Source organism: Barbus barbus (assembly GCF_936440315.1).
Source record: "Barbus barbus genome assembly, chromosome: 7".
In the NCBI taxonomy this organism is placed as follows: domain Eukaryota; kingdom Metazoa; phylum Chordata; class Actinopteri; order Cypriniformes; family Cyprinidae; genus Barbus; species Barbus barbus.
In genome coordinates, this window is record NC_136735.1 from 35,943,901 (window position 1) to 35,960,429 (window position 16,529).

The window sequence follows — 16,529 nt, forward strand, 5'->3', positions numbered from 1 at the left end:
GAAATATGAAAATTGGGGGAACACCAGATACACTCATCAATATTAATTAGGTCATGTAACGCTTTTCCAGTAGTTAACCCTGAATATTTAGTACATTTTAGTTTTGTAAAATAAATAAATAAAATGTATTTATTTTACACATCGTTGCCCATTGTTGCATGTAGCATAGCTATTTCATATTACAGCGTCGTCCCCCACCAACAGAGCTCCAGACCACCTCAGAAACCTATAGTCCTGCGAGCCGTGCTGTGCCATGCTTCATAGCTGAATTAAATAATATGCTGTCATGGCTAAGTGGATTACTTAACATTATTGAAAATGAGTAATGCTGCAATTATGAGTCGAGGGATGAGAATGGGGTCTGGGAAAGCCTTTTAGCCAGCCGAGCAGATTCATACGAGTCTGAAGCCGCACCAAATAGGATGAAATGCATTCCTGATTGTGCCACGATGGACAAAGATGTCAGGCGAAACAGCTGCGCGAACAATGCATCTCGGATGAGGCTGTATGTCACTGCGGCTAATTGAATGTTGCAGGACGTGGACGCGTATGTGAAAGTGGTTGACTCGAGTTATTTATATTAAGAGTTGTAAAACAAGTTGTCGTTAAGAGAAAAGCTGCAACAAAGCCCGTATGTCTGTAATGTTCACTTAATTCAACATTAAAGTCAACAAATCAGAATTAACCCTCTTTACTTTCCTAATGCACATTCCTTGTCATCTTGTGAACAATTTGTTGTGCACAATTATTCTAAAGAAAAAAAATATTTTTATTATATTTTACTTTTTCAACTTTTCTATTTTTTAAATGGTAATAATAATAATAATCATTCAATAACTTTTTTCAAGTCAATAACTTTTAAATAATTTAATTATAATAATTAGTTATTTTTCATATTTTTTAATTTACTTATTTTTACTTAATATTTTTTTACTTAATAAGTTAATAAATTCAATAAGTTTTTCTTTTAAACTTCCTTGTTATGTAGTTTTTAACCCTAATAATAATAATAATAATAATAATAGTATACAATCAATAATAGTATACAAACTTTCATGCAATAAATGAAGCTCAAAGTGTTGTAAAATAACATGCATTACAATAAGCACTAAGTTATTCATATGAGAACAAGTAAAAATAACATAATATAAGATTAAATATAAAACCCAGCTTATGAAAAAAATAGTATGCATTCAATGCATAGCAAAAAAAAAAAAAAAAAAGCAAGCAAATAAATATATAAATAAACAAAGCCATTTTTAATTATTTTATTTTTTGACTGATTTTACTAATGCAACTTAATTAGGCTTAACTTAATTATTTAGACATGTAATGCCAACATTTTAAGATCCAATTAATCCTAATGCATAAAATCAAGTCTCCTAAGTCTCCTCCTATACTGTTCACATGTAAATGCATCAGATTACTGAAGTAAAATAAGTTGTGAATGCTGTTTTGTTGATTTAAACGTTGTTAAACAAGTTGTTCGAGCAAAGAAAAACCAATAACCGTCCTTGTAACTTTTATTTCCTTTGACATTAAAACCACAGGCCTGATCTTCAATAGCCAACTGTTCTTTTAAGAGCTCACATGTTGTTTGCAAATAAAAAAAATCAAGTTTCCACATGGTTTTGTGGTATTTACCAAATCTCTTTATGTCCTTTGAAGGTCCTCGTCATAGTAGCATCAACCTATCGGGTCGCGAGGCCTTATAAACATCACGTCAGCTGTCTGTAGGAGAGCTCAGAGTAAAGATATTTGGTGTCTTTGCTGTGGTTGTGCCCTTTATCTGATGAACAATGCATTAGGGCAGCTCATGCAGTATTCATGCACCAGTCTGAGCATTGACGCATTGTTCTTCTACTAAAGGCCACCTGTAAAGACCAGTCCCATTTGGGATGTGTATTCTGCATTAGAAGATCAAAACAGCATATCTCTTGCATTAAGAGGCAGAAGAACAAGAACCCGGGCAGTTTCATGATGAGCAGATGACTAATTTGTAAGAATAGCTTTTTTTTTTTTTTGTCCCACTTTATATTAGATGGCCTTAACTGCTATGTACTTACATTTAAATTAATATTTTGGTACAATGCACTCATTGTGTACATATATGTTTTTACATTGTACTTAGGTATTTTTAAAAATATATGTAATTACATTTATAATTACACTGTTGACCCAACCCTTACACCTTACACCACTGTTAAACCTACCCATACCACCAAACCTGTCCCTAACCTTACCCGTATCCCACCTCAATAGCAGCAAAAGCATTTTGCAATACAATGACCACAATAAGTACATTGTACATATTTTTTGATGCAAGTACATAGTAGTTAACGCCACTTAAAATAAAGTGTGACCGTTTTTTTAAAGACGTTTTTAACTTCAAGCCATCTCTTCCAGCTAAAATATGAGCCCTTAATCCATAATAACACTTCCTCCAGTGAAAAAGTTCATCCCCTATTATATCTCACATCAAAATTCATTGACATGTTTGTTTAGAATGGTTTTGGTCTGTTATACGGTGTTTGATGTGTGCGTATTTCTCTCCTGATTCAGATGAAAGATTTTTTAACTGGAGGAAGCAATGCTATGGATAGAGGACTCTTATTTTAAGCAATTAACTGTTTGAAGTAAAAAAAAAAAAGCACTTTAATGATGGATTTCTTCTTTGCAAACACAGTTTTTGGCTTCTCAAGACGTTAACTGATGGACTGGAGTGGTGTGAATTACTTGTGGATTATTGTGATGTTTTTATCAGCTGTTTGGACTCTCATTCTGACGGCACCCATTCACTTCAGATGCTACATTTCTCCAAATCCGATGAAGAAACAAACTCATCTACATCTATATTCAGCATAAATATTCAGCAAATTTTCATTTTTGGGAGAACTATTTCTTTAAATAGTAAGGTATGTCAGCAGTTTCTAACTGTAACCGACTTGCTTTGACTACATTACAATATAGCATGTCCTCTCGTTTATTTCTTGATTTGAGATGAATGTTTCCCAGCTCAAAACACGTCATTTCCTCCTCCCCTCATTTGATAACTTTCAGTAATGGCACAGCATGCGTTATAAACTACACAGTCGTGCACTTCTTCTCAATCTTGTCCCAATTTGTGGTTGGAATCATGTATAACTGCGGATGCTTGTCAGAAAACATCAAGGGGTTTTAATGACCCTTGAAACCTCAGTGAATGAGTGTGTTGTATAAAGTCCCTTAGAGCTTGAATTGTGCGAATCATATAATAAGACTGTCAGTGAGTCTGAAAAACTGTGATTATTGAAGTTCTGCCAATAATAATAAAAAAAAAGATGGTTGCTGAGTAACATCCTGCCTGGAATAATATTAATATAATAAAATATAGTGTAATATATTAATTATAATATACATTATACAGTGCTATGCATAAGTTTAGACACCCATGCTAAAGTTGACTTAAAAAGAGAAATAAAAATTCATCTTTTGGAAATTGAACTTAATGCCTTAATTAAAAAAAAATAGGAAAAATCCAACCTTTAAGGACACCAATTTTCTTTGTGAATGAATAATGTATTGTAAATAAATAAATGTTCTTCCTTAAAATACAGGGTGCATAAGTCTGGGCACCCCTATGGTAAATTCCCATAGAGGCAGGCAGATTTTTATTTTTAAAGGCCAGTTACTTCATGGATCCAGGATACTATGCATCCTGATAAAGTTCCCTTGGCTTTTGGAATTAAAATAGCCCCACGTCATCTATGCATATATACATACACACACACACACAAACTATGCCCATGCCTATTGTCAGCTTTAGTACACTAGCACATAAATGACTTTGGAGCTAGAATATATGGAATAAATGTTATAAAACTTACATTATTATTTCATTGGGTCTTTAAATAAATCCCCAGATTCTTATTTAACAGTTAAAAGTTGGCCAACTTTAATTTCACAGTTGGGCTCATCAGTGATGCCAACTCTTAATTTGGTCCTGATTTATATCGAATCACGCAGAAAGAATAAGAATGCTGTTTAGTAAATAGTTGTGGTGTTTTCTATGGCTCCCAGCGGATAGCTAATGAAAAATAGTCCTGTGATATTCACGCTTGAGATACTTCCTGCTGAAGTTGCTGAAACTCAGCATAGCATAGCCGTCCTTCAGTCTTCCTCACGGGCTTTTCTTGTCTAGCGTCCCGCTATGAAGCACTCATATGGTTCCAATCTGAGGTGACACGAATCTCCTCTCCCGCCTGCCTTTCCTGTCCTCCTCATGCTCCGAATGAAGGAAATGCCAGGGCTTTACCTGTCATGAATCGCAGGTGTGCTCTCCACGCTCTCTTCATCTCAGTTCTGATGAGTTAGCACTTTTGTCACGATTTGGTTTGATCTCTCCCATAACTCTTTGGGGGTTTCCCTGAGGCGTCCCCCCGTGGAGACATCAGCAGAAAATGTTGGAGCCATCGGCCAAGCTTCAGGACAAATGTTCAAGGTCTCTCAGTCTCGGTTATCCTGCTGTCATGCTAATAGTTTGCCTCGGGAAAGCGAACGATGAAGGCAAAGGAATGGGTGGAGTCACTGGCGTTAATTAAGAATATCCTGTTATGTTAATCGTTTATCTAATATTATATATAAAAAAATTGTTTTTTCGACATGTTCCAGGTTTCCTGTGGTAGTAGAAAACCTAAAGATAATGGGGTTTTTAAACCCCAAAAAGTCAATGAAATTAACAAAACAGAATTTAACCCCCCCACCCCCTCAATTTTGAAGTTAAGATAATGTCAAATATTCACGCAGTTATAAATTGCTGTTACTGTTATTTACATACATACATACACACACACACACACACACACACACACACACGACTGGAAATGTCTAAAATGACCCGAAAACTCACAGAAACTCATTGGCCAAAGAGTGTGGGAAACCATGCCACCTTTTTAAGGGTGGTCGCTTGAGGTTTTGACTCTGGATTAACCACGAGTGCAATGAATTTCTTGGAAATCGCCTCTCAGCGTGTCCTGCGAGTTTGGTTCTCCATGACTACAGCGTGTAACGAGCCACTAAATGAGACAAATAGTCACGGAGCATATAATGGGTTCTACTCTAGTCACCTCCAGTCAGTGAACTCACTAATCTTCCCGTTTAGCTCCTAAAGACGTCAATCTTTATACACATGCTCAGACACACTGTCTTTCTGCGGTCTAGTAAGGAGGATTCATTAACGCTCGGTGGTAAACAGTCTTCGGTGACCTCCCTCAGCCAGCCAGCTCTTAATCAGCTGTGTCTAATCCCTGTGAACCCTCAGTAGTCGGCCAAGACCAAACGTATCAAAAGCATCTAATCCTCACACAAATCACTGCCCGACACCTGCACATTTCTGCTCTTTTTGTCTTTGCCACCATGAGGATACTTGTTTATAGTAGTACATTCTTGAATTAAAGGTTGTTTATTGTCATCAGTGGTTCCATGAAAAACCTTTAACATCCACACTTGAAGAAAAAATAAAGGAAATCATGTTTGGTTCTCAGACTGCTATTTTTCCCTTGGTGTGCGGAACACTTCTATTAATCTAAATAACATTTCTTCACTGTGAAGAACTTTTAGTGTAATGGAAAGATTGACTCTTTTGGGACCTTTATTTTGAAGAGTGTCCCATAGATATTAAAGTTTCTTAAAGGGATCCCCGGGTATTAAGACATATATAGCTTAATATAATGATGTCTCTTATTTAAATATGTAATAGAAAACCCATGAAAATGTATGTTATTTAAAAAAATCAACATCATTTTTTGACTATGGGGGCGCCATTATTTTGCGTGCACAGTACATTCTGCGTCGATGACGTCTCATGGTTGCACTCGGTGAGCTACTGGCGCTTATTTCTATGGTCTTTGGCTTTTTACCGCAACGCAACCCAGAAAATAAAATACATTGACAACCAAAAGCCACACAATGTGGTATCGTTTTTCAGTCAAAGGGCAACAAGAGAAGCAATGTTAGACTGCTTTCCTAGCGATAATAGGAGGAGAAAAGCACGGGAATTCGTTACACAAATCGTTGATTGGTTTTCTACTACTTATTTCAGTGAGACATAATTTACGTTATATTAAGCCATACAAGTCTTAATACCCAGGGATCCCTTTAATGGAACCACATTAAAGAACTTTAGTGGAGAAGAAAATTCATTAGATTTGTAAAATGTTCTTCACACTTTTCTTCCATACTGGGTCTGTTTGGAACTGAAGAATTGTTGCTTCATTAAAACAGTACTTTTTCAACTGAAGTGACTGCGGGGGAAAAAAAAGTCTTGAATGTTACCATGTTTTATTCCATTAATCTGCATTTACTTTTATGGTTCATCTGTGGAATTGTTTCCAAAACCCTTTTGGATCCTTTGTTTTTGAAAATGTTTCATGGATGTTAAAAGTTCTCACGCTATGGATGCCATTTAAAGAACTTTTTTTTTTTTTTTTTTAAGAGTGTAGAAACATAACAAAAGGTTCTTTATAGTGGAAAAAGGTTCTTGTGATTTATTAAAATTTTGAAACACAAAGCGAAACAAAACATTAACTGATCACTGAAAACTTATGCGCTTTATTTTTGAAGAGTAGTGTTGAGGATTTCTCATCATACAGCTGGTAATGCAGGGATTGAGCAGCTCTCAGCGCTGAAGTGTGCTTGTGGAGTGTTGTCAGGGAAGAGAAAATAACATCAAGGTCTCGGTTCATACTGGAGGTCCTCAGGGATAGAGATGCAGTTGTTGTATGTAAAGAATATGACATTAATGTTCTTTTAAAGAAACACAAAACACTCTTTTACCCTCTCAGATCTGTCTTTCTCTGCCCCGGTACACGTCTCTCCCTCATCACACACTTACACCACAACCCATGATAGGCACATGATGTGCTCGGCTCTCAGACAGACATATTTCCCCGTACGGCGGTTTTAGGGCAACCTCTCGCCCTTCTGCTTGATTCGGCCCCAGTCGCCCTGACCCCTTCTATCCCGACAAATCTCCACAGGCGATCAAAACTGCAGTCAGACACTTAGCTAAAAAGAATCATGCCATGGATAACATGCCAGCAGTGTAATGTGTGCAAATCTACAATCAGGGTCCAACAGTAACACTTCTCAAGTGCCAAAGAGAAGTTGGATTCGTTGAATTACTGGCCAGTCTGTCTATGTCAAAATGTTATAATTTTTTTAAATAAATGTATTATTTATTAATTTAACATAACCATATAACAGCATGCAACCATTTTTTTTTTTTAATTTAACAAATTTTCATTTATTTAAAAAACTAGTTTAAATATAGCTTGCATAAAAATACAAATATTTATTCAGAATTGTATTTAATTTATTACATTTAAAAAACATTCTTTATTTTTGTCCAATTATCATAATATTGTAAATCATATATACATATAACATAAATTAAATACAATTCTGAATAAATATTTGTATTTTTATGCAAGCTATATTTAAACTTGTTTTTTAAATAAATGAAAATTTGTTAAATTTAAAAAAAAAAAATAGTTGCATGCTGTATAAAAATGTTTACACATTTAAAAAATTGCTTGGCTCTCAGACAGATTTGACAAATTCACCCACTATTAATGCTTCTCCATTTATTTGTTTAGCTATTAATACAATACACTTTGCTCCATAGTCGTCTTATAAAAGTATTTACAGTATTTCCACTTAGATGAATTGTTCAGGAGGTCTTTCTGTGCTGGCTGAGGTTCTCCTGTCCTTCAGGTATTTCTCAGGGATCATAAAAAGCACAGCGAGGATATTGCTAACTCTGCAAGTCATACTTCATTCATAGACAAAAAGACTTCAGCAGGAAATTGGATGTCCTGCTGTACTGATCCTGTAACCTGCATCAGGTTATTTCTACTTATCTTATCTTCCTCATCCTTCACGGTGAAGCCCTGTGATTATAGAAATATCATCCCAGTGGTTCTCAGATTGTAAAATGTGTTTATAATACTTTATTGGATGATATCAATCATACAAGTTTGAACTCTATTTTGGCAATATTTATATATATATAAACTGCCATTCAAAAGTTTGGGGTTGGTAAGATTTGTGTCTCCTTTGCTCATTAAGGCTGCATTTATTTGATGAAAAATACAATAAAAACAGTAATATGGTGAAATATTATTACAATTTAAAATAACTGGTTACTATGTGCATATATTCTGAAATGTAATTTATTCCTCTGATGCAAAGCTGAATTTCCAGCATCATTACTCCAGTCTTCAGTGTCACGTGATCCTTCAGAAATCATTCTAATATGCTGATTTATTGTTCAAGAAACATTTCTTATTATCAATATCGAAAATAGTTTGTTTTTTGATAAATGGATTTTTGATAGAAAGTTCAGAAGAACTGCATTTATTTGAAATGATTATTTTTGTAATGTAAAAGTCCTGATCAATTGAATACATACCTTGCTGAATAAAATTATTAATTTGTTTAAAAAGATCTTACTGACCTCAAATCTTTGAACAGTAGTTTTGTACTTGAAAGTACTTCATAATTTCACCAAAAATAAATAAATAAATTGCTAGTTTAAAGTAGAGTTTTTTTAAGAGAATATCTTAAAATCCCTGGAGTTTTATTTTTACAGAAGTTCTTATACAGTACATAGTTTTTCAGAGATTTGTTTTATTATTTTTGACTATCATTTATAAAACTGTGCATTAAAATGCGTTAATGTGTATATACTCACAAAATTTATTGCTGATGTACACAGTTTATTTTTTTTTTTTAACCAAGAAACCGCAAACAGAATTAAAACCGATGGAAGAAAGGCCATTAAAACGACAATAACTATGAGTCATTTCCAGCATAATGAGTTATTGTTGTTTATACATCACATATGAATTAGCACTGAGTGTTTGGAGAATGTGCACAAAGATGATTTTGGGCATCATAAACAGAGATAATAGGGAATAATAAAAAAGACAGATGATCTTTCAATGCGCTCTTTAAACGCAGAGATATGGAGAGCGCTTCAAGGCATCATTGCACCCTTGTATCTTCAAGCTCTCTGCGCCTTGTTATCCACTTTTTTATTTCTCTCTCTCTTTCTGTCTCTCTGGACTGAGGAAGCTCTTTAGATCTCATTGCACACATAAAAAAGCATTTCATATTGGATTCGCCTGCAGGAATAGCCATTCTCTGCTCCACTGCTTTCAAAGGGCTTGGGACTGGCTTCTGTGGTGTGGGCTTTTACACGCTCAAAACACTAACTAGATAGAATATTGCAAGAATGCCACTAGTTTTATGACATTTTTATGCAAAGGTCAAAGGTAGACTATACTGTTCAAACGTTTGGGGCTTTTTAATGTTTTTGAAAGTCCCTTCGGTAACACTTTACTTTAAGGGGTGTGCATAAGACTGACATGACACCTTCATAATCATGACACGACTCGTCACGAATATGGAGGTTTTATGCATGTTTATGACAACTGTCATTAAGTGTCATTTGCTCAGTTATGTCATTTTTAATGCAAAGATGATATTATTTGACCTAACCATACCCCTAACCCATAACAAAGACCTCTCAATGTCAGCTTTGCATTAAAAATTACATAACTGAGCGAATGACACTTAATGACAGTTGTCATAAACATGCATAAAAAAACGATTATGAAGGTGTCATGTCAGTCTTATGCACACCCCTTCAAGTAAAGTGTAACTGTCCCTTCTGCTCACCAAGGCTGCATTTATTTGATCAAAAATACAGTAAAAACTGTTCAAATGTGAAATATTGCAAATTAAAATAACTGTTTTCTATTTGAATATATTGTAAATGTATTGCTGTGATCAAAGCTGAATTTTCAGCATCATTACTCAGTGATGATCCTTCAGAAATCATTCAAATTTGCTGATTTGCTGCTCAAGAAACATTTTTTTGTTGTTGTTGAAAAGAGTTGTGCACATTTTCCCCACATTTTATTTCAATGATATTTGTGACCCTGGACCACAAAAGCAGTCTTAAGTCGCTGGGGTATATTTGTAGAAATAGCCAAACATACATTGTATGGGTCAAAATTATAGATTTTTCTTTTATGCCAAAAATCATTAGGATATTAAGCAAAGATCATGTTCCAAGAAGATATTTTGTAAATTTCCTACTGTAAATGTATCAACATTTGATTAGTAATAAGCATTGCTAAGACCTTCATTTGAACAACTTTAAAGGCGATTTTCTCAATATTTAGATTTTTTTTTTTGCACCCTCAGATTCCAGATTTTCAAATAGTTGTATCTCAGCCAAATATTGCCCTATCCTAACAAACCATACATCAATGGAAAGATTATTTATTCAGATTTATTCTTTCAGATGATGTATAAATCTCAATTTTGAAAAATTGACCTTCATTTTTTCACCTGGTTTTGTGGTCCAGGGTCTCATTTGATTAATAGAATGTTGAAAGGAACATTCTGTAACATTAGAACCGTCTCTATCACCTTCTGACCAACCCTTTTAAACTGTAGTATATTCAAATGTAACCGCATGTGACAGTTTCTGTTTTTATTTTAATTTTTTTTCTAGGCACATCTATATCAAACCGAACAAGACACTATTTCCAAAAAATGAAGGATTTCCATAGGTAAAAAGTATCTAGAACAAGAGTCAACAATAAAATCTACATAGTATTTTGTTAAAAAGAAACGGATAAAAATGATGAAAACAGTTTGTTCTCTAAATAAAATGGAAATTATTATATTATATTATTATTTTGGATTTTTTTATTATTTTTGGAATGTTCTGGAAATGTTCCACTCCTTTCCATCCCTAATTATAATATAATATAATAAGAACTGAGGAAGGGCCCTATTTAAGTTGCTAAATTTGGTACTTTTTATTAATTTAATGCATCTTTGCTGAATAGAAGTATTATTTTCTTTAAAAAACTGTGTATTGAACTGTTTGAAAGGACAAACCTGTATAGCACATGAACATTTCTGGTTTTATTCATTTCTAAGCATTGCAAATCAACAATAAATTGAACAAGACTGTTTCTAAATGTCCCTGAGCTTATTGTGAATGATTCATGTCATTCCAAACAAAAACATATTTTGATCATCATAACTGTGCTTTGAAATGTCTCTCATATCTTTTTTTTTCCGTCTGTCTTCCAGAAACCGTGGACTCTTTGGTGCGTCAGGCGGAGAACCACACTCACGCTGTCCTCCTGCACACGTACCGTGATCTGGCCGGTCCAGCTGCGGCTCCCGTCGGGGAGTTTTTCACAGACGTGGGTCTCTTTGTCTTGGGCTCCGAGCTCAGTCTGGAGGAAGCTTCGCAGCGCTTCTTTGATGCCCTTTTTCCCCTGGTTTACGAGCGGCTGGTGGAGCCAGATCTGTCACACTTGTCTCCGCTGTACGCCGAGTGCGTCCGTGCCGCCTCTCGGGATTTGGGGCCGTACGGCGGAGCCCCGGGTCGGCTTGCCGCGCTCATCTCCCACGCCTCACTGCCCGGCCGCGTCTTCCTCCAGGCGCTGCACTTGGGCGTGGAGGTCATCAACACGACCGACCACATTCAGCTCAGCCGCGAATGCAGACGCGGCCTGCTGAGGATGAGCTACTGCCCACACTGCCAGGGTCTGACCACCAGCAAGCCCTGCATGGGCTACTGCCTCAACGTGGTGCGAGGCTGTCTTGCCAGCCTGGCTGAAGTGGACGCCCACTGGAGGGAGTTTGTGCGCTCGTTGGAGACGCTCTCCACCCGCATGCATGGAGCGCAGGATCTGGAGCAAGTGCTTCTGGAAGTTCACAGGCTGGTGAGGGACGCGGTGGCCCACACGCAGAGGAACGCGCTGCGACTTTCTGCACAGGTACGTGGGATATTTGAGGGGATTTGCTGAACGGGGCTGGTAATAAAAACAAATTAAAGGCAGGGTAGGTGATTTGTTTAAAAAAACATTTTTTGTTATGTTAGATGACAGTCTCTTCACATCCGATGGCAATCACTAAGTTAAGTGGTTTAAATTTATTTAAAGGGATAGTTCACCCAAAAATGAAAATTTGATGTCTATCTGCTTACATTCATCCAAGATGTAGGTGACTTTGTTTGCATGGCTTTGCAGAGTGATTACACAGGGAGAGTAGGGATCTTAAAACTATAAACTATACAATTATTAATTATTTTTCAGTGGGGTCATATCATATATATCTCTGTTGTAAGGGATTTTGGCTGGACTAAATCAATGCATAGGCCAATTACATACTAATTTCTGTTTTTCACAAAGTGTATACTCTGACATGACTTGATGGCAGCATTTGAAATGTGATATTTTGAAAAGTTTGAAAATCCTGAAGGCTAAACATTTGTTTACTTTTATCACGTCGAAAAACCTTGCATTCACAAAAAAGTGAAAATATTTCTTTCAAACCCAAACACTGGCCTTTGCATTTTTGCAATTTTTTTAATGCCTTGAGAATTTGGTTTTAAAGTCGTGGTGTAACTACAGTTTGGACGGCGTGGAATGCGGTACGGCCTGAACATGAGTTGTTCGCAGTCACACATGCCATGCTGCAGCCAGGGAGCCCAGAACATTCCCAAAATATTCTCCGTGTGGGCAGCTGCAGCGGGACGGCCGGCCACACTCATGTGTGCTGGACGCCTGCAGTCATACTGGGCTTCTGTGGGATCCTGTACGCATGTTCAGATTGTGTTGTGGTGGTGCTGTTGAAATGTGAAGGTTTGCAGACGGTGCGTGTGTGTGTGTGTGTGTGTGAGAGCACAAATAAGCCCTTAAACCACATAGATTTGTCAGTGATCGAGTGACACTTGATCTGCAGGGGGTCGGGTGTGGATCATATTCTGGACCAGAATCAAGGCTCTAATAAGGTGTTGTCACTGTCACAGGGTCACGACTAGTATAAGAGAAAAAAACAAACACACACACACACACACACACACACACACACACACACATATATATATATATATATATATATATATATATATATATATATATATATTTATATATGTTAAACATATTTAATATCATATTTTGAAAAGGATAATATTTAATATTGATATTAATGTGATTAATTGTAATTTGAATGATTGATTTAATAAAAACTACTTACATTTAAACTACTTAATGTTAATTATACATTAATATATTAATCTTTGATGTAATTATCTGCCACTTTAGCCAATATATTTATTTGATCAAAAACCTGTATTTATGCATATTAAAGATGTTCAAAAAATATATTACATTATATTATACAAATTATAATGAATTAACTATGTAGAAGAGATGCTAAATTGTAACTTAAAGATCTGCCATTTTTGTGTCTGCAGATTTATCTCTCTTTAAGAGCGTCTCTCTTCAAACAACGAAGCTGTGTTTAGTTACTTCAAAAAACAGTGATTTTACCACCTCGTTGCTGAGGAATATAATGTAGTGATGTAGTATCTCTGCCGGTAGCACTTTATTTTACAGTCCTGTTCCTCATGTACATACTATGTTCTTATTTTAGTAATTACAATAACTAGGTAAAAAGTTGGTACTTACCCTGAACATACCCCTAAACCTAACCCTACCCGATGTAGTTACCTTATATTACCAGTACTGTCTTAGGTAGGTACACTGTTAGTAGATGTAAGTACATGTACTGTAAAATAAAGTGCAAATGTTTTATTTATAAAAGTCGTGGGGCAGTGTTGACAAGTTTGTGTGTGTGCAGCGCAATCGGTGTCCTCCAACCCCTCTGTGTGTGTGTGTGTGTGTGTGTGTGTGTGTGTTTGTTTTGGTTTGTGTGCATCAATTAAAGCAGTGCATTAATATAGAGCTGTGATTAAACTGACTTGGAAATACCTGCGCATTAAAGGGTTTTAATGCATACCTTAGTTCCAGCCAGTCAGAATCCAGTATTCAGACAAAACCATGGTATAAATGGATATAAAGAGATTTCAAATTCTGAAAACTGTAGGAGGAAAGTGAGATTGGACCTGGCGGTTTCAGACTTGGCTTCAGATGGTGCAGATCTGCCGTTTTTGTCTCCAAACTAGACAGTCTGTGAACAATCCCTGGATGTGCCATCTGATGCTGAGATGACTGACTGAGTCAATATATCCAGTAAACAGTGAATGAGTCAGTCACTTTACAACATAAAAATGTGTGCTCTTACCACCTCTTTCCTGTAAAATTTCACTTTCCTGTAGTTGTGTATAAACAATCGCTCTCTATCTCTCTTCCCTTCACAGTCTTGCCAATGCCGTTCCTGCTTTTGTTGATAAGCAGCATCACCTAGTGCTTGATCATGTTACTACAGGCACATCAACCCCTTTTGGCCTGCAGAAGTGCAAGTGTCACAGCCCTGAGCTTCAGCCACTGTTAAATATCCTGTGAGTGTGTGTGTGTGGATCAGTTGGTAACGGTGTGTGATCTGTGCAGGTGCGCAGGGTGTGCGGTCACCCCGACAGACAGCAGCCGGAGCAGGTGAGCAGCGGTCAGCACGGCAGCGCCGGACGAGACTCCATTCCTCTGAAAGGAGCGGTCAGAAACACAGACGACACGCTCAGCAACAGGAGGAAGTAAGCCTGGAAAACAGCTGCTAACATCAACACATGCTGTATACTGCAGCCAAAGCTCTGGATGCATCTACTCATCCTGTTTTGTGTTATGATGACTGTTTACACAGTTTAGAATAATGAAGTCATCGAAACTATGAACTATACCATTAACTATACCGCTTTTTCCTCCCATAGAAATATATAATGAATACTGTATGTCTAAATGTTAATATTAATATTATATATTATTACGATTATGTAAGATTTGTTTTGGTCTTGCATGCATTTATAATAATATATAGTATAAGTTGGTCTTTTTGCATATATAATTAATAATATTATGAAGGTTGTACATAATTGTACATAACTATTAATAACGTTTGGTATATTAATATAGTATTTTTAATTAAAAATAAGAAATGTGTATAATAGTATTTTGAAAATGTATCTTAATATTAATAACATGAATATTGGAATAACATTAATATTTGTCTCATGCAGAAAAAAATCTTTATTTTTTATAAAATATACAGTGTATAGCATAAATTGGACTTTGTACATATGATAAATTTGATATATTTTATATATCAATATAAATTTTAATCAATAATATTTAACATTTGATAAGGAAATACAAGATATGCAAAATATACAAAATATAAATGTAAAATATTTGGGGGTCCTTTAAAAAAAAAAAAAAAACTTTTTTGTTTTAAGACACTGGTTGTTAGTGACGAGAAATGTTGGTCATGCCAATATTTACATTTTATTAGTATTAATGATAACTACAAAAATATTATGTAGTATTAATAATGCGTAGTAGCATTTAGAAATGTTAGAAATTAATGTGTAATAGTATTTAGAAATGACATTAATATTATATATTATTAATATTAAATATTATGTAATTGTTTTTTGAATTTGTAATAACATAAATACAGTATACATTGGTCTTTTTGCATATATAAATATTAATAATATAAAGAAAACTATTTAACAAAATAAATACTGTATAAATTTGTATTTGTACATAATTATTTTATTAACATTTTATATATTAACATGGTATTTTTAATTAATTAAAACATTGTGTATAATATTTTGAAAACATGTTTTACTATTATTAACATTAATATTATAACAATAATATTAATTGTTTTTGCCTCGTGCAGAAAAAAATCTTTATTTTTAATAAAATAACAGTATAAGTGGGTCTTTGTACATATGGCGCATTTTATATAATATATTTTACAATTTAATATCAAAATGTTAATCAATAATATTTAACAAGGGAATACAAGATACCAAAAAAAACAAATACTGTAAATATGAAAAATAGTTGGGGTTGCCAATGAAGTGAATTGTTGGTTATGTTTATATTTAATTTATGCACATAAATAGCATTAGATATTATTTGCTTATGTAACAGACGTAGGCAAGTAAGTGCTGGTGCTTTAGCCTCCTTGTTAGAGCACCTGCCTCCCGCGCCGGAAACCACGGTTCGAATCCTGCTCGGAGCGGGTGGAGTAGGACTGTGACACTTATTCTTACAATATTATGTGTTATCGCTCCATCTGCTGGACAGACAGTGAAACACTCCTCTGTGTGTCTGCAGGGAGTTCCTCAGCAGTCTGCGTCTGCACCGCACGTTCTACGGTGGCCTGGCCGACCAGCTGTGTGTGAGCGACCTGGCCTCTGGAGACGGGACGGCCTGCTGGAACGGGGCTGGTGTGGCCAGGTAGACATCTCAAATCTTCTGCCTCTGGTTCCTTCTGCCTCAAACTCTAATTATTCATCATCATGTCTATAAGCGTGGCATAAATCATAAAGCTTGCTTTCTGTCAGCGTCTTTAGGTGTGAATAATGACCAAGATTTTTTCCAGAAGGAGTTGCGTGTCTGTACTTGCTGTTTAGGTTGATTTTTTTTTTTATTGAAGATTATCATATATTAATGCATCTCTATTTATCTTATTTGTGATTACTG

At 35.5% G+C, this 16,529-nt stretch overlaps 1 protein-coding gene across 1 annotated transcript in view; it reads left to right on the top strand.

Moving 5' to 3' along the window:
• LOC306872400 (glypican-5-like) overlaps window positions 1-16,529 on the top strand; it is a 173,121-nt gene that overhangs the window by 34,876 nt on the left and 121,716 nt on the right. Inside the window, exons 3-5 of the mRNA XM_079420929.1 lie at window positions 11,155-11,849; window positions 14,427-14,566; window positions 16,161-16,283. Of these exons, the coding sequence (XP_079277055.1) occupies window positions 11,155-11,849; window positions 14,427-14,566; window positions 16,161-16,283 (958 nt within the window). The remainder of the gene's footprint in view (window positions 1-11,154; window positions 11,850-14,426; window positions 14,567-16,160; window positions 16,284-16,529) is intronic.